The 20,001-nt window shown below is 36.2% G+C and overlaps 1 protein-coding gene across 26 annotated transcripts in view; it reads right to left on the minus strand.

Moving 5' to 3' along the window:
- KCNMA1 (potassium calcium-activated channel subfamily M alpha 1) overlaps window positions 1-20,001 on the minus strand; it is a 488,118-nt gene that overhangs the window by 129,647 nt on the left and 338,470 nt on the right. For all 26 annotated transcript variants that reach the window (XM_005152689.3, XM_005152687.3, XM_005152685.3 and 23 more), the window contains exons 10-14: window positions 17,824-17,934; window positions 15,809-15,914; window positions 14,261-14,343; window positions 11,397-11,466; window positions 9,486-9,641 (exon numbers count right to left, since the gene is read on the minus strand). In XM_005152689.3, coding sequence (XP_005152746.1) covers window positions 9,486-9,641; window positions 11,397-11,466; window positions 14,261-14,343; window positions 15,809-15,914; window positions 17,824-17,934 — 526 coding nt within the window. The remainder of the gene's footprint in view (window positions 1-9,485; window positions 9,642-11,396; window positions 11,467-14,260; window positions 14,344-15,808; window positions 15,915-17,823; window positions 17,935-20,001) is intronic.

Raw genomic sequence — 20,001 nt, forward strand, 5'->3', positions numbered from 1 at the left:
TTCCCACTTCCCCTGCCAGCAGTTCCATGAATCAATGCCCTTGACTCTGCCTCTTCATTTCTTTCTCTACCATATCATCACCTAACATCACCCACAATACCAACAGAACTGTTTCTCTAGGCTAATGTCCTGTATATCTTGCTATTTCCTTCTTATCGCTTTTATCCAAATTGAAATATTAGCCTGCCTTACTGGCATGTACCAGAGGATGTAGAGCTTAGCATTTACGGTGGCAGAAGCACATTGTCCTACCAGCATATACAAAAGCTACAGCTATGCTGATTGCCTAATTGAAAGAAGCATTTTTGTACCATGTCCATACATGGCTTGTATTGAAACACCATAATCATAATAATGCTGAGCTTTTTGAATTCTTTAAAAACTCAAAACTACCTCTTCCCTATAACAGCCTGGTCTGCAGCTTGTTTAAATCACTCAAACCAACTCTACGAATTCTGACATGTTTAGATCATTGTCCGAACAGCACAAATCAGAAAGAAACAACGGTGTATTTTGAAATAATGGGTTCAGTTAGAAAAAATAAAAATTACATTTCAGATTATATCATTAATGTGATAATGCTATATTAAAATAAAATTCATATTTCTATACCACATTATTAAATACTAATATATCTTTCAGATGTTATGTTATAGTATAACATAACTTTCATTGGGTATTTGGTGTGACACAAATCTCTCTGGGGAAAAAGGAATCCAGTATTAAAAAATTTGAATTCCACAGCTATTTTGACAGGACTTGCATAGTATTTTATGGAAGTCTGCATTGTTATACTACAGCCTGAGTATTAATTTGGGATTCAGCAATATTTTCCCCACATTAAACTAGTCAAAAGGCACCCTTTCAAAAGAATGTTCTAAAGAACGCAAGAATTGGAAACTTTTTGAGAAACCAGTGAAATATAAATTATAATTAATTTATTTCTTTTACATTTCCTTCTCCTGTTGATAGGCTGCCAAGTAAGCAGTTACTTTAGTTCTGAAGAAGTAAACAACTGCAAGAATAAACTGCAATATGGAGATGTTCCAATTCATACACTCCCTGACAAGTGGGCTGCAAACAATCAAGAGAAACTTCTTCTACAGAAATTGTTTCACCATTCAGAGATCATATGGGATGCTAAAAGGGATTTACGCTGTGGTATTCTCCACCACACACAGAGAAGTCATATCACATTTTTTATAACCCTCTTATTTACGTGAACCTTGCAAATGTTGCTGATCAGCAACTCTTTATATACAGAAAACAGACAAAGTGCAGGCTTGGTGACAAATAAGAGTAATGATAGCAAGGACATGTCTGTAACTGATGGTCTGTTTTGTGGATTTTTCTTAGATTGACACCATCTTAAATATACAAATACATTATGTCTTTCTCCTTTCTACTTTCTTCTGTTGTTTCCTTTTCTTTAGGCAGATGGGGTTTTTTTGCAGGAAGGAACTGCAGATCAGACCCATTGTTAAGTACCCACCCTTAGTCAAGGACCAAGAAAGAACTGGAAAAAAACCAGTCATTCAGTAAGCAGTGATCAAGCTTCATAGGTAATGGTTAATGTTAAATTAACCCTAATTAAGTTTTTGAAATGTTTAAGATCTATTAGGATACCATGAAATGCTGATTAATGAATTTAAAGAATTGCTGATATATGGGATGCTATAAAATGTTATTATAAGATAATAAAATAATGAACTAAAGATGATCTTTGCATTTATCTCCATTTGAATGATGACATTTTCTCTACGATTTCAAAGAAAGAGATGATCACCTGCCTGGCATTTTTTGAAAGGGAATACCTGCTAGTCTCCTAGAAATGAAAAGATCATTAGGAACCTCTGGTGTTCAGTATTTCTTTCCTTGAATCTTGCAGTTTCCCCGAGTTTTAACAGAGTAAGGTTTCACAGATAAACATATCCAGTTTCCCCCATCATCCATGTCAGAAAAGTACTAGTTTCAAAATCCTTAAAGTGAGAAAAAATGCTTTAGGACTTACTGTGTTCTTGACTACTTTAAGCCTTTTTGATAATATTATAAACTCTGCTGCTGCAGTTAACCTCAAAAGCTGAACCCCTAAACAGATCTGATTAATTTCCTTTAAAATACTTAACCTTTACTTGGAGTGACTGCTGTCCAGTCCATCTCTGGTTTTACTGATATTTACCTATACATTAAGAGCAAGTTGCCAAAACATTTTAACTCTTAATCTAGACATTAAATAATTTGTCCCACATACATTTACAAAATGGATGTTTCACATGTCAATTGCCTGAAAACAATGGGGAAGAGTTAAATGGTGTGTAAACTTTATAGAAACAAAAAAGAGCTAAATTTGGGTGAGTTTGGTTCAAGATGCTACTAATCAAGTTTATCACAAATGTCATTCATTAGAACTATGAACATTATTTATCTGGTTAGTGACATCTATACCTTGCTTTTAGTATACCTGAAAATATTACTGTGTTTACAAAGACAAAACCAACCTTGATTTAAGTTGAATAATGAAGAAAAACCACAGTAGTTTCAATTTTATGTTTATAAGACAAAGAGCAATAAATATTTAAGTTATACTAATCACAGCTAGGTAGAAAGGTAAAGAGAGTTTAGGTAACTGCTGGACCTCACTCAGAATGTGCCATACCACCACTGTGACTTGAATCTATGTCTTCCAAGTTCCTCTCCAGTACTGTAAGCCCATTATTATTTTTTCCTGACTAAAGGAAAACAAGGGAAAAAGTAGGCCTTCTGTATGAGGAAAATGAGATCTGACTACCCCGGACAAGGAGAAAACTGAGGTACTCAACTTTTTTGACTTGGTCTCCACCATCAAGTGCTCCAGCCACACTGTCCAGTCACAGAAGACAAAGGCAGGACTGAGAATAAAGAACCACCCACTGTAGTAAAAGATCAGGTTTGGGACCATCTAAGAAACCTGAAGATACACAGGTCCATGGAACCTGATAAGATGCATCTGCAGGTTGTGAGGAAATCGGTGTATGAAGTTGCCGAGACATTATACATCATATTTGAGAAGTTGTGGCAGTTCAGTGAAGTCCTACTGACTTAAAAAGGGGGAACATAAAGCTCATTTTGAAAAAAGGGAAGAAAGGAAAACCTGGGGAACTACAGCCCAATCACTATCATCTCAACACCCAGTGAGATCATGGAGCAGATCCTCCTGGAAATTATGCTAGGGCACATGGAAAATAAGGAGGTGATTAGTGACAAGCCAACATGGCTTCACTAAGAGAAAAATGTACCTGACAAATTCTGTGGCCTTCTACAATGGAGTTACAGCATTTGTGGATAACAGAAGAGCAACTCACATCATCTACCTGGACTTGTGCAAAGTGACACTGTCCTGCACAACATCCTTGTCTCTAAACTGGAGAGACATGGGTTTGATGGACGGACCACTCAGTGGATAAGGAATTGCACAGATGGCCGCACTCAAACAGCTGTGGTCAACAGCCCGATGTCCAAGTGGAGACCAGTGACAACTGGTATTCCTCAGGATCCAGTACTGGGACCGGCACTGTTTATCATCTTTGTTGGCAGCATGGACAGTGGACTGAGTGCACCCTCATCAAGTTTGCAATGACACCAAGCTGTGTGGTATGCTCAACACACTGGAGGAAACGGATGCTATCCACAGGGAACTTGACAGGTTTGAGGGGTGGGCCTATGCAAACCTCAGGAAGTTCAACAAGGCCACGTACAAGGTCCTGCACCTGGATCACAGCAACCCAGGCACAAATACAGTCTGGGAGGAGAATGGATTGAGAACTATGAAGATGGTCAAACAGGCTGAGAGCACTGGGGCTGTTCAGCCTGGAGGAAGCTCCAGACATTATAGCAGCCTTCCAGTGCCTAAATGGGGCCTACAAGAAATCAGGAGAGGGATTTTTTTTTTTTTACAAGGGCATGTAGGGATAAGGCAAGCGGTAATGGCTTTAAATCAGAAAAGGTAGATTTACATTAGATTTTAGGAAGAAGTTCTTAAGTGTGAGAGTGGTGAGACACTGGAACAGGTTTCTAATAGAAGCTGTGGGTGACCCATCCCTGGAAATATTCAAGACCAGGCTGGACAGGGCTTTGAGCAACCTGGTCTAGTTGAAGGTGTCCCTGCCCATGGCATGGGGGATAGAATTAGATGATCTTTATAGTCCCTTATAACCCAAACCATTCTAAGATTCTATGCTACACTGCAATTGGGCCTCCTGGACAGTCATAAAACAAATTACCCACTGATTCAATAGCCTATGTGAAGAATAGATGGAAAATGACATAGTGTATCCCAAGAGAAGAAATATAATTTTCATCTGTATATTTTTTTTAAAGTCACAATGCTCTTCTACTCTCCTCTATGTGTATATAGATAGAATGTTATTATCAGGAGATATATTTACATAATATAATAATTTCCTAGTGAGACATGGTAAGAGAGATATGAAAAAATGATGTACATCTTGCATGCACAACCATTAGTATTGCCAGAAAATACCTAAACCCTTAATATACCCACCCCTATCCCCTGGCAGTATAAGTATCAGGAGTAACATGAAAGAGATTGAGTATATCTGAACCCGATAGTGCTATATAATCTTTTCTGTCAAGATCTAAGTCTCACTATCAAGACAGAGAACTAATGCTAGAATTGTAGTGTGACCTAGGAGCTTTTACTATATTTTGCACGGTAAAACCGGGAAAGGATGGTGGGATGTCTTTATAAATATTGAGGAAGGGGCAGAATGAAAATTCTTTTAAAGCACAATGAAAGCAGATATAAAGTCTGCTGCCCAGCATTGAATAAGCTGAGCTCATCACCACAAAGCAAAGAAAAAAGAACAGTAGAAATTCTTTGAGGATAATTTCAGATGCTTGGAAGATCATCCATTTTATTTTTTAGACATTTATTTACTTTCATAAACATCCCTAACTGAATAATACCCTCCCCAAACCTCCTACAGTAAATTAATGAGTTAGTTCTATTGATTATACCTCTAGAATAGTACTTGAATATTTTAGTTCTGTTGTTAAAGTAATCCTGCTTTATTGTAATGTCCTACATTTTTTCTTTTGCTCACCATGTGCATCCCATTATGCAGTATTTTGTCTAAGTGCATGCAATTCAGAAATTCTGAACAGTCTTCCCAAAATTATAAGGTTTGTACCAAAAAATTAAATAGAGTGTTGTGTAAACAACATGAAGGTTGTTACATAGTTCCTTTCTAAAATACAGATAAAGCTTATTCTTTAAAGATGTCCATAAGGCCTTGTAGAGAAACGTTTTACAAAAAATGCCTAGAAAATAACATCTTCACTGGTGAAATTTCTTGAGCCCTTGCCAATCTGTTTTCAGCTAGTTCCATCTAACACAGAGACTCCTCCTGCCTACCCCTAGGCTAAGAATGGTTCCAGGGGTTCCTGACATTTAATCTCACAATTCTCTACAGCATTGTGCTTATATTTCTACAAACACAGAAGTGAATAAAAAGTACAGATAGAACATTCTTCACTGGTGCTTGAAGAGAAGTTGTATATTGAAAGCAATATATTTTAAGCATTTCCTCATATTCACCTATAATGTCCTGTCAGTGTACCCAAATTTCTTGTGTGAATGTCTGGCTTTATTATGCATTTAGAAATGGATATCAAAATCTGACAGGCAAGTAATTGGCTGAAAGCAGTTCATACATTCCTGGCAGAATGAAGCTTCTTGGATTTACATTCTTCATTAAATTTTCTTAAGTATTACAAATTATCAACTACCACTTCACTCAGTTCCATTGTCTGCTTAAATCAAAACATTATATAAAACTTTTGCTCAGCAAACTATTCCCACAGTTCTCTCTGCAAGAATGTTTCTTTAAAATTGTTGTGAAAAGAGCATGTTTTATAAGTAGATGAGCACCTGACTGATGTAAATCTGTATGGCTTTATTATGTCTCTCTTTCAACCTGGACTGGAAAGCAATGTAATGGGAAAAGCAGGCATTGCATATGTATGGGTGTGAGCAATAGCGCCAAAAAAGCCCACAGAACATTCCAGCTCTCAAATTAGCTTAGAGGAGAATTGAGACTGCTCTAGATTATTTTCAGATCTAGAAAGAGGTGTACTGTCTTATCAGCAGAGCAAAGACAAAACTAATTTGTCTGTGGACTTGTGTTACACTTGAGGATCACATTCCACATTTGATTAATTTACACAATACTAACTCATATTGTCTTGCATGTTTGTATACAGGGACAATTCGACCACCTCTGCCTTTTATTCCATTTACTTACTTTTTGCAATGTTTTTCATATGGGTAGACTTCTGGTATACATCTGCTAATCCAAACAATACAGAAATTGGAGCATGTATTGTATTTCTGTCTTTTTCTAAGACTATGTAAATAATGAGCTCAAATTCTTTTATTAATAAAATAACTGTGCTATAAAAAGACTGGACTATTGAAATACAGTCTAGAAGTGTAAAGCTTTTTTTTCCTTAACATATCATTTGTTGTGCAATCTACCTTTCTTCCTTTAAGTATTTACAGAACCTCAGTCTTTTTGAGTTGATTTCCTTTTTGTTCAGTTTGGTGCCAAAGAGAACATAAAAGATTCCATATGAGACTACATCACTAAAACCAAAAGGAAAATATTAGGAACAAATATAATATTTTGAGGTTTCTTAGTTTGTTTTACCCCTAATACTGGGCAGACTGTTTACACAAATCATTTTTGCCATAAAGTAACACATATGAGTTAAATGTGTGCAATGTCACCATCAATCATGTTCATTTGTGTTTGACTGACCAAACATTTATAGCATGTTAAAACACTTTCTAATCACGCTATGAAGGAGGAGTAACAAACACACATTGCAAGCTTTCTTTAAAAAATAAAGAAGTTTAAGTACATTTTCCTGGCAATCCCCTAACTTATGGGAGACTCCACTAATAATGTTTGCCCAAGGTGCTTATAAAGGCCTGACAACACTTAAACTCAGTACTATAAATGATAAGGGGTGGAAGTTCTTTTAGGGAATGGATAACTTTCTTTTCAATAGCACCCTCTTTAACAACTCCAATCAATGTAGTTGCCTTCCTTCAATATGCTGCTGATACATACCAACTGTTCAGTAATACTTTTCTTTCAAATACAGTTTTTTAGAGTGGGACAGCTTGGAGGAAGAATACTCTTTTAGCTAAATAATTTAACAAGCCTTTTGTCATTGCCAATTGAGTTGGAGTCTCACAAATAAATATATCTCAGTTCTTATACATTTATTTTGCTTTAAGTTTAAATATACACACAGATCTTTGGAAATTATGGTACACATTTTACTTGTCTGAACCATTCATTCTTAGTTAAGTGGAAGACATCTTTCTAACCTGTAGTAATTGGGTCTTGCAGTCTTTCAATGAACTATTTTATGGTATTTCAGCTCCCACTGCGATCTGAAGATGACATCTGAAGTAACACAAGTCAAGGTATATCTGCACACTGTTCTGTTTATAAGTATATATAATCAGATACAAGAGCAAAACTGATATTGATAGCTTCCTCCAAATCAACTTTATTTTTAGGCTTACTCTGTGAGTATAGGAAGAATCAGATGTAATCTGAGTAGTGCCTTGCAAAGCTGAGTTTTCATCTTAAAACTGTTCATTGCTGAGATAGTACAATCTGTCACTGCCCTGAAATGATTATAAGAATATCTTATATAATAAGAAAATACAGGAGAGAAGGTGGGTAAGATAATGATGTAAGTGGTTAGATATATTTTCTAGAAAGATGCTACCTTTACATTTGTAGTTTTTGACCTGTGTAAACATTTTACCTACAGATCTAACCATAAGTGTGTGCAGCTCTACTACAGTTCCTCTACAGCCAGACATTTGTATACTTTATCACTTTCTGAATCTCTTCATTTTCTCGCTGCAAGTTTAAAGAACTTGAATTATGACTGGGGCTTATGAACATACCCATATATTTGGATGTCACTGAGAGAAAACTGATCCCTTCGATTTTGGAAAGATGAAAATTGAACAAAAGTTTGATGCCTACTTCTGATGTCAGGAGCAAGTTCACAGAATAGGTTGCTTCAGTAATTCAGATACATAAGTGTGACTGTTACAAATGTTTGATACTCCTGACAGTCCTGGGTTACTACACTAAACAAGAGTGAAAGAGACCAAAACGAAGAACAAGAATGAAGTTCGTAAGACATATAGTCTTCTTCTTTGGTATAAGCAGAAAGGATTAATGTCAGAGTGATTGTATGATGACGAGCCATTGATAGCTCCCAAGTTTGGCTTTAATGAGCAAAACAGTTGTTTTGGGTTGGTTTTTTTTTTTGTAAGTTTGGGTGTTGGTTGTTGGTTTTTTTTAGAACATGAAGATGTAAGCATCGTGATTGCAGAGAGTTACAATGAAATAATGGAAGTGCAGAGCTCAGGCTTCTTTCCATATTGAAAACTGACTTCTTTTTTTTTTTTTTTACTATAATAGTCTGAAACATTTTTGACACACGGGAGTCTGCAGTCTCCAAAGGATACCTTAATAAGAATTCCAGGACTTCCTAAGAAGTAAATAAAGACTAAGTGTTCTGCAATGACATGTGCACTTCAATGAGAACAGTCTTGACTTTCTCATCTGATGACATTAGGCTTTTTTTTCTTGCCTAATGCAAGAAAAGTCCATTTTTCCTTGCACGATGGACTTACAGTGGACAGTGGCCTACCTCGTACTCCAGTGTTTCCCACTAACAACGCTCACGGCATTGGAAACTGACTATCTGTATGTTTGGAAGCAGTGTCCCAGAAAGGCCTGAGGAAGAAGGAAGTACTGACTGCTGCAATCAAAGCCTTGGTCCATTGAGCTAGTCCAGCTGCCATAGAAGTCTAGATTTAACTGGGCTAAAATTTTGCCATGCAAGTCCAAACAAATACACAAAAAAAGAGAAACAAATACAGGAATGATATTGTAGGAAGTTCAGGCTTCAGTTCCAACACATGTTCCTTATTTACTCTCACAGTAAGAGGTTCACTAACTACTTGATATGAAAGACAAAAATGATCAGTCCATTTGTCTGTGTACTTTGTTGCTGTATGGGACATATATGAATCATATTTTTGTTTAAGCAGCAGGGCTTTTCTCATAGATAAACATGTGGTTTGTCTAAAACGAAGCAAAACACAAAACACCAGATATATCTACCTAGAAATGGATGATGCTTTGAAAAGTCATACAAAGGCCAAACACTTGCTGAATAAAAATGAAAACATTAACTTGACAGAACCTGGCATAGTGCCCAATGTGCAGGAAAGAACTTTTGTATGTAAGCATGCACTGGATTTTTTTGTCTTACAAATTCTCTTAATGTGTTCCTGTCTGTTCCATATTTGATTCACATTCTTTACTTGACTCTCTGACAAACTGAATTGAAGACAAATACATTCTAATAAGACAAGACATTACCTTTATGAAAGACCTCATGGAGAAGAGGTTGGCTAGCATTGTTGAAAGGCCTGGTGCCAGGCAGCTCTGGGCTATGAAACCAAGCTTAAGCTCAGCAAGACAGATTGCATCATCCCCTTCTTTCCAGTTCCAGCTTGGGATATTTAGCAGATGGGCCTGAAAAACAAGCAAACAAAATACCCATAGTTGAAGAACTAGAAATACTCCCTCAAATACAGCACAGTATTGAAGGACATATGAAGTGAATTATTTTATTTATTACTGTCTTGACTTTTTCTAAGGAGGCAGAATTATATGTAAAAATATGTTCCAATCTTACCTACTACAGACAAAATGTTATATTTTTCAAGCCATATTCTGGCTGTGACATTCTGCCAGGCCCATCCTCACACCTGAACAAACCACAGAATGCTATGAAGTCTTCTTTCCTTTTGTATGTTCCTTTTACAGTACTTCGAGCTACTCTGACTGATAAGGCACATGCATAGTACACAGGAATCTAGTATAACTTATATAACAATTCATGTGAGGCCACAAAACCTTTATAGGACATTGCCGTTTAATAAGGTACACATCATCCTCTATCTTTTCTATTGCATTCCTGCCACCCTGAAGGACGGCACTTGACTTAATGAGAATCCAGACCTTTTCCTGAGACTGCTGTTTACAAGGATAGACTAAAGAAAACAGCTGATCAAGATACACCTCCAGTATTGACACTGGTCAGTTAGATAGCTATTAATATTGTTCAGTTACTGGCATAACTCTATCAGATTCTCTTTTCAATCTACCTTGTACATTTTTATAGACATAAGGAAACACAGAGGCCTTCATACTTGCTTTCCTTCATAAATGAACATCACAGTTTAGCACTTTGATAACAGGTACTCTTGAAGATGATTTCACTGGAAATACAAATTAAAAAACGCAGTATTTGAAAGATCTTCCCTTCTGAAACTGTTTAAAGGAGAGAAACACCTGGCTTTTATTCTATAAAAAGACAGGCTCCTTCTATTCACGCACAGAAAGAGGCCAGCACAAGCAACACTGATTTCTCTTGTTCTAGCCAAAGTTTACAGATATAAGGAATTGTTAGCATTCAAACCTTCTAAGTCAAACCAGCATCAGTGTGCTTTTCATTGAATGAAGAGCTGCCCAGTCAGGCTTTTTCTCCAACACTGGGCAATGGTTGATGCTTTTAGAAATAACAAAAGAAGCAGGTCATATATGAGTAGTCTGCCCTCTGAGATACTCCTCCTAGCCTTTTTAACCACCAGTTTACGGACTTTCTCACCTCAGGACTGCATGAATTGACTTCACTGTGTTTAAAGACAACAGATTAATCATCAAAAATTTTTCCAAATTCCTTTTCAAATTGGATTTATAATTCTGATCTCAATAATATTTTTAGCAACAACTTCTACAACTTAATTACGTTTTATATGAAAAACCAAGTAATTGTATTTATTTTGTACCTGCTGCCTGGTAATTTCAGGTCTACATTGTCATGTTGCAAGAAACCAAAAAAAAATTGCCAACAGTTGTTATCTTAATGGAGTTTTATTGTGATTTTTTAAGTATCCACAAAAAATTACTTCAGATTACTTCTCTAGATGCCACCAATTCATCTTGGGTAGGCTAGCATAATAAGCTGAGCAAAACTTATAGAAGCTGAGATTCATCTGGAATCAACAGCAACTATGGACAGTGTAGCCTTGAGAATTAGAGCCTAGACAATTAATTAATGTCTGGATTTTTATAAGGTATTTACATGTATAAATAAAACTGAATTAACTTGTAAGTGGATTACATAACAGGGCTTATTATGATGGGATTTGTTTGAAAAATTGTGTATGAATGAATACAATGTAGCAAAAAACTCTGGGGAGAGACACTCGGTCGTCAGCTTACCTTATTGTGATACTGCAACATCTGAGTGATAATTCTTATCTTCGGATGATAATTCTTTATTGAAATGACTCTAAAAATAAAAGAAGAAACAATTAAAACAACTTTGGTGAGTACGATATTTGGATAATGTATTCCAATACCTCTACTTTACTGTATTTTGAAGTCCCACAATTAAAACTGTACCCTCTTATTCACCTGGCTGTTAAGCATACTGATTGAAGTCAGACTTACGCAATATTTACTCCTAGACAAATTCAGTTAATAACCACTGGCTAATGCTAGAGAACATCAAACTTCAGGATTTATTCAGTTGAATGTTTGCTCTTATGGAATTTGCAAAATACAAGACTTGTCTTAAACAATAATTTATTTATAGTTACTAGACATTCATCATCAAAGAACTTAAATAATGTTTTTGTATGTCATAAATCCACATGCAAATTATATGAATTTTTATGGTATAATCCAAAGCTCAATATTGAAACTGATATCTGAACACTGAATTTATAGAATATGGGGCTACCTTCATAATCTGCAGCTTGCCTGCTTGCATTCATAATTATTTAATGAAACTAAGATATACATAAATGTGTACCTATTAAAAGTGGTTGTAAAGAAAAATTAGTAACTACTGAATTGATAATGTGTTATGAAGAAAGGAATATGCATTTTTAAAATAAAAAAAATAAGAAAAAATAAAGACTGAAACAGGTCAAAATCAGTTCTATATATAGAAACTAAAGATATACAAAGAAGATAAAACCAATAAAAAAAAATAATCTTAATTATTATGGAACCATCAATCTCATAAGACGTGGAATGCCATAACTGTTTACACTTGTGTTTTGTAGGAATTATCTTGCAAACTGATCGTCTGGTTCATGCATTAAAGTATATCAAAGCTAGAGCATAAAACAGATGAGAAAAGTTGTATGAAGGTTTTTAATTGGTATCATATTTTGGAAGAGAAAAAAGTCTTCCTTCTAATTTTTCACTTCTTGCTGAATTAGTTAATTAAACATTCGATTTTATTAAGTTAATTTAAATGTGAGAAAACAAGAGAATTCCACTCTCAAAATTACACTTTTGCATTTTATTACATTAAATATACTACATCTATTAAGAATGTAATAATCTGCAAATAGAGTATTTTTAATGCATTTATATAATTAATGTCAAAATAAAGTTTCTTGAATTGCAATTCAACCTCATGTTTGGAAAATTAAATTAGGCATATTTAAGGCCTATATCTTCCACAGACATCCACATCTCCTGTGCACTGTGAACTTTTTCCAAAGGAGCAATTTTATTTTTCTTAGAATCATAGAATAGTTAGGGTTGGAAAGGACCTCAAGATCATCTAGTTCCAACCCCCCTGCCATGGGCAGGGACACCTCACACTAAACCATATCACCCAAGGCTTCATCCAACCTGGTCTTGAACACTGCCAGGGATGGAGCATTCACAACCTCTCTGGGCAACCCATTCCAGTACCTCACCACCCTAACAGTAAAGAATTTCTTCCTTATATCCAATCTAAACCTCTGCTGTTTAAGTTTCAACCTGTTACCCCTTGTCCTATCATTACAGTCCCTAATGAATAGTCCCTCTCCAGCATCCCTGTACACCCCCTTCAAATACTGGAAGGCTGCTATGAGGTCTCCATGCAGCTTTCTCAAGGCTGAACAGCCCCAACTTTCTCAGCCTCTCTTCATATGGGAGGTGCTCCAGTCCCCTGATCATCCTCGTGGCCCTCCTCTGGACTTGTTCCAACAGTTCCATGTCCTTTTTATGTTGAGGACACCAGAACTGCACACAATACTCCAAGTGGGGTCGCACAAGAGCAGAGTAGAGGGGCAGGATGACCTCCTTTTTCTTATTTCTCCCCTTCTTTGAATTCACAGCATGCAAACATCTAACAGGCCAGTAAAACTGGTTTATAGCACTGGCCACTTCTATATTAGAGATTTTTTTACAGTTAGTTGACATTTTAATTCTAAAAAGGAGAAACTGGTCCCATTAAAGCTAAGGGTTTCACACAAGAAAAGGAATGGCTTACATATGCTGTAACTCTAACTGCTGTCTATTGACTGACTTATTGATCTACAGTCTATTGCTGTCTATTGACTGATTTACAGTCTATTGACTGACTCCTTAATTTCCTTCCTTCAAAGAACATAAGGAGGAAAGCAGGACAGGATCTTGTGGCTCCAAAATGTGCAAATGCCTTTTCAATCAAAATAAGAATACTTGATCCTCAGTGTAAAAAAGGAGTCTGAAGCTAGGGTACCACTGTATATTTGCCACCATGAAGCGTACACCTATTCCCCAAGCTGCGCAATTACTTGCCTACAGGGATACTGGGGAGGGACTATTCATTAGGGACTGTAGTGATAGGACAAGGGGTAATGGGTTGAAACTTAAACAGCAGGGGTTTAGAATGGATATAAGGAAGGAATTATTTACTGTTAGGGTGGTGAGGCACTGGAATGGGCTGCCCAGGGAGGTTGTGAATGCTCCATCCCTGGCAGTGTTCAAGACCAGGTTGGATGAAGCCTTTGGTGACATGGTTTAGTGTGAGGTGTCCCTGTCCATGGCAGGGGGGTTGGAACTAGATGATCTTGAGGTCCTTTCCAATCCTAACTATTCTATGATTCTATATCACGGAGCAATGAGGTATTAACAGCAGCCCTTGCAGTACATGTTTGTGCAAGAACATAAACACATTCCCATTTCCCTCATTTCTATTGGGACTGTGTTCAGCTATGAATACTCAAACCCTAGATCCTGCAAAATGACTAACAGTACCAAGTCAGCTAATCAGAGTTAAGAACCAAAAACCTATTAAAAACTAATGAGTTTACCTCATAATATTGGAGGCATCTTCAGCATCTGGGTCAGCGCAGTATTTATTGGCAAGGATTAGGCACGCATCTGCTGACTCTATCTGAGACACCAAAGAAAAGGTAAATATAAATAGCAACATCTCTTTCTAGCTCTTCCTACATCATAAAGAACTAGGGAATTCAACACCGCCATCATAACTGCAAATGTTAGTTCTTAATACTGCTGATTAAAAATGTTACAATGTGAGTCGATGCAATTATAACAGCTCTCATATACACATCATAATTTTTTGAATCTTGCTTATGATGTTCAGACTAGGTCAATAGTTCAGTTGTTAATGGACATATCTTTTGTAACCAGATACTGAAATTTAGATCCCTAAATCCATAGGAAGTTCCTGTTACATCAGTACAGTGCTCCCACAAGTCCTGCAGCTTTGGGAATTTCAGTATCTTCCCATTCACGACAGGAAGAGGTGGCTGAACTGATGATTTAGAATCTGAGCATCAGTTTTAGAAAGCGTGAGGAAGAGAACCGATCTGTTCACAGGACCTCTATGTCCACACAAACCTTAGCTCTATTTAACACAAAGCAGATGACAAAAGTATTTTTCACTGTATACAACTAAATACCAACACAAAAAAGCGTGGAATACAGAACACAAAATACCAACACACACGTTGGTAATTATGGTAAAACGCTAATTATGACATTTATAGTTATAATTCAAACATTTTGTTCCGATGAAATGAAACAGTGTGTGTTGGATTGCAAAAGGTTAAGCAATTTCTGCAGCCAAAACAGACAAAAGACATGATTTGTACTTCAGAAAGTGTTAACATTGGACTAAAATATTCTTGGCTTAAGTAACCAGTTTACATTCCATTGGGGGGAGGGGGGAGGGGGAAAGCGAAGGGGAGGAAACCTTAAAAGTTAATGCTGTATCTGACAGCTAACTATCTTGTTTGTTTGTTTTATGTTTCATGCTTTTAAGTGTACAAAATAATTTACCATAGAGAATTACAGAGAATAAAACTATCTCATTTAGCTACCAAAAATTTCAAATTGTTTTTGTTGGGGGTTTGGGTTTGTTTTTTTTTTTTGCTTTGGTTTGGTTGGGGTTTTTGGGGTTTTTTTGGTTGGTTTTGGTTTGGTTTTTTTTCCTCCCAGGATTACAGACAATAGAAAAGGGGTTTTACAGGTAAAGATTTATTTTCTAATCATTCTGATAAAGGTAAGACAAACAATTTTAAGCAACTACAGTGCTCTATTATATCAAATATTAATGTAACAGACTCATGAACTAAACCCAATTAAAAATTCATAAAGAATTCAATGAAATGGCAGACAATGTACAGTGATACTGTAGCTTTGAAGATCTTAGCATATAGGGAAAACAAGGTTTAGAAGGATACATATAATTTATTAGGTAAGCTAATAGAAATGGAAAAGGAGTCTTTTGGTGTTACATTAAGAGGAAGTTTAGTGTAGCTCTTTTCCAAATAATGCAGTGAGTACTTCTTAAAAAGTCAATTAGCAGGAGAACAGAACAAGAGAGCTGTTACCTTCACTCTTGCCAGGTCATGGGGATTAAGGACTGAACCCTGATAAAATTCCACCTGAGTGAAGTGTCGTTTAAAAAGAGCTTCCAGCTCAAGGTTAGGGGAGATACTGCATTGGAAAGATGAAAAAACAAAAGAACAAGTGAGAAGTCAGTTTCTATATTTCTTTATATATAAATTTCCTTAATTTATAAATCAACTTCTTAATTTATTTTAGGTATTCAGACTTCTGCTGATGCTTCTCCTGTGGTGTGAAACAGCATGCTGTACTCAAAACACACTATAACTGTTTTTACTTCCTTACATATGTCTACAGCCCTTCTGGCCCACTTCATTGTGCTACTCTGCATGTTCATCATGTGTCAGTTTCTCACAGACATGGATTCAGAAGAACTGGTGCAAACATTGGAAAACATCCCCACACACTACTCACTCTCCATAGAAATTCTCTAAGAAGACACTCATCCCCTGTATGTTCCCATCATTCTCAAAACAGTTTATTACATCAAACAAGAGAGGTCAGGGCAAAATCACTGAAAGCTGGAAAATGAACAGTATAGGGATCCTGTGGGCTACATGAGCTACAATCAAACCAAACTTAATTATGCTATGACTTTCTGTCTCATTGCGTTTTGGACGAACAAAAAGATTTTAATGGATCATGATCTATTACCCAGTGCAGCACCAATTATGTAAATGTCTTTTCTTATGCCACTCATTAAATCAGAAGGTATTTGTTAGATACATAGTAAGTGCATGAGATCTTTGTCATGACAGATGCTAAATTTACTAAGAAAATAAAACAAATAAATAAAGCAAGCATTTGTCTGTGAAGGCACAGAAGAAAGCAGACACAAGCTGCCAGGTGCTAAGCTCTCTGCATGTTCATGTGCAGTTTCCTGATTCCTACTGCCATGCATTTTCACTGCATAAACCTGGATCTCTGCTTTACTCTCAGCCAGTTCTTCTTATTAGTTTGAGAGGGGAAAGACGCAAACAATGTTGTTACTTGAGGATATCTCTAGTTCAACTTGAAAGGAATAGGTTAAAAAATTGTGCAAATGCTGCTGATTCTTAGTTTTTCAGCTTCCTTTGTTGAATCACCCAAAAATGATTCTTGAACTTTTTAATAATTTTCTCTGACAAGAAGTGGAGAACTTGCTGCCTAACGCAAAAATATTACTCATTTCTAACTTTCAACACTTCCAACCAGATGCTATTCCAGAGCAGAAAAGACCTTTCATACTGTCTCTCTAACACATGGCTATTTCTAGAAGCTTCTCCCATAGGCACACCTATTAGATGTATTTCACGTAACGCAGAGCATACAAAAACAGCAACCACCTTACAAAACCTTTCCAAATCCCACATCAGAAAAATGCAAAAGACCATATGTATAGCTATGCATATAGGGGTAAAAGAGGATACCAATTATCAGCATGGAAACAATTCCTACCATCACTATATCTGTAATGCTATTTACATTAAAACTAGATATGGATCTACATTTTTTATTTTATAAATATTCTGCTATATGAAATAAGCATTTTTTTCCTAGGGAAATCAAAGGTGAGGACATGTTTTCAGAGAGCATAATTTCACAGGACGTACAATATTTTTCACTAATCTTACAGATTTTAAAAATGTTGGTAGTTTCACTAGAAACATTTGCCACTAAAGAAACGCCCACATATATTTATTAGTATTTCCCTATTTTTTATTTCATAATACCATTCTCACTTCAAGTACATGTTTAGGTATCTACCTCACAATTGACATGACTGAGTCTGAAGTCTGCTTGAAACACCTATTTTTAACAATGGGTTATTAAAAAAAACAACAAAAAAACAGAAAACAACAATTTCTCAAAATACATTAATAACAGAAGTAACTGCAAACATTAAGTTTATGGTAAGTTAGAGCTTGAAAGATCCTCTCTCTTAAAAAAAAACAAAATCCTGTTTAATTTACTGAGTTTTAGAAACAGATGATAAGACTAATCTCAAAAGTTTACTCACTTATGCAGAAAGACGATTTCTACGTTGACATCATCCCTATCCTTGTGCAGGAAGTCCTTCAGGAAGTTGGACACGCTTTCAAGTGTTATGTGACCACAGACAACTATGTGCCTGTTGCAGAAAAATCAGAGTTAATCTTGCAAAGAAGGTAAAACAAGCAGGCAAGAAAGCAGAGGAGGCAATTATCATTTATGTGCCAAACCAGAGTATTAGTCTCTTCTTGATATTTCTCTAGATCCTATTCTAGGGAGTCAGAGGAGGAAAACATCAGTTCCAAAAAAATCATTTTGCCATTGCAAATACACATACATGCTCACCTGCAAAGACTGCTATTAAAACATTTGCCCAAGTTGTATTATACATTTAACAATAAGTGGCATCATTTATATATATGTTTATACACTGTATTAACCAGTCTCTTTCAAAATCACATTCTTTTACACGTCTTTCTCCACATCTTCAACTCTCCTAATGAGTTTCACCATTTAAATTTTTGGTTTATGACATAATGAGAGAGCAAATCTCCCTAAAATGATCTGATATTTTGCCATGGTTGAAAGCAGATATTTATGCCAAGGAAGGCAGTAAAAGGCTTGCCAATTATAGGCCATAAGCAACAAAAAAGAAATTTTTTTCCTACCATAACCTCTACAAGGAGAGTACTTCACTATAAGAAAAAAAATATTTATTGCATCACTGCAACAAATTGCTTAGAAAATCAAAGTTTTGAGAGATGTCACAAAGGTTTCTAATGCTCCACTTTTCTATTACTAGGTGTATCTGACCTTACAAGATAGAAGCACTATATATATATACCTACATACATATTCTTGAATTCTACATCAACATAAAAAGGACATGGAACTGTTGGAGCAAATCCAGAGGAGGACCATGAGGATGATCAGGGGGCTGGAGCACCTCCCATATGAAGACAGGCTGAAAAAGTTGGGGCTGTTCAGCCTGGAGAAGACTGCGTGAAGACCTCATAGCAGCCTTCCAGTATCTGAAGGGGGCCTATAAGGATGCTGGGGATGGACTATTCATTAGGGACTGCAGTGATAGGACAAGGGGTAACGGGTTCAAATTTAAACAGAGGAAGTTTAGATTGGATATAAGGAAGACGTTCTTTACTGTGAGGGTGCTGAGGCACTGGAATGGGTTGCCCAAGGAAGTTGTGAATGCTTCATCCCTGGTTGTGTTCAAGGCCAGTTTGGACAGAGCCTTGGGTGACATGGTTTAGTGTGAGGTGTCCCTGCCCATGGCAGGGGGGTTGTAACTAGATGATCTTAAGGTCCTTTCCAACCCTAACTATTCTATGATTCTATGATCTTAAATTTGGAGAGGTTGAAGATCAGGCCTATGAAATTGCACTCTTTTTGGCTTAAGGGATCCTGGCATTTTTATTATTGTAAAGCAAAGTCCAAAAATCTGTGGTTAGAGTATCTTACACTGTCTTCACAATTTCCTTCACAGAATAAACTCAACCCCAGCTTCCATTAATGTCATCTGTTTAAGTAGGATGTTGATTTTGATATGCCTGCGGCTAACAATTCCAGTAACCACATTGCTCACAGAAGATGGGAAAAGGGACAAAGTGGTATAGATAAAATTCCTAAGAACTAATAAAAAGTCAACTTCATTAGTCATACAAATTACTTCATATACAGTTACTTAAAGTGCAAAAATGCTACAAACACACAACTTCAGAATTTCACAAAATTACTTTAAACTTGAATAGCCAAGTGCAAAAGAAAGTAATTCCAAGGGCAAAAGCAGAGCATCCATGTAGGTGTACTTTGTAATTTTTCTGTAGAAAAGTTGGTAACACAAAACTCATTGGGTGAAAACAACAAATATCTGGCAGCAATAATTACTTATGTAATGGGTTATAATAGGGGACCGTTCTTGCTTGATAATTTGATCCTTGATGAAATGTGTGTGAAAAGTGCATAGAACTCATTGGACAAGGGATAATTATGCAGAATAAAGAATAAATCAGTAATATGCATCAGGCAGTGTAAAATATCACAATTGCAAACTGTTACTTTTGCAGTGGTTCAGATGATGACTAGAAAAGCAAAACACAATCAACTATTATACCAGTCCAGCACATGTTATGAAATTAGTATATTATTATCACTTTTATAAATACTGTAATCCAGGGTTTTAAAACTTTAT

The sequence above is a fragment of the Melopsittacus undulatus genome, chromosome 8 (genome assembly GCF_012275295.1).
Source record: "Melopsittacus undulatus isolate bMelUnd1 chromosome 8, bMelUnd1.mat.Z, whole genome shotgun sequence".
In the NCBI taxonomy this organism is placed as follows: domain Eukaryota; kingdom Metazoa; phylum Chordata; class Aves; order Psittaciformes; family Psittaculidae; genus Melopsittacus; species Melopsittacus undulatus.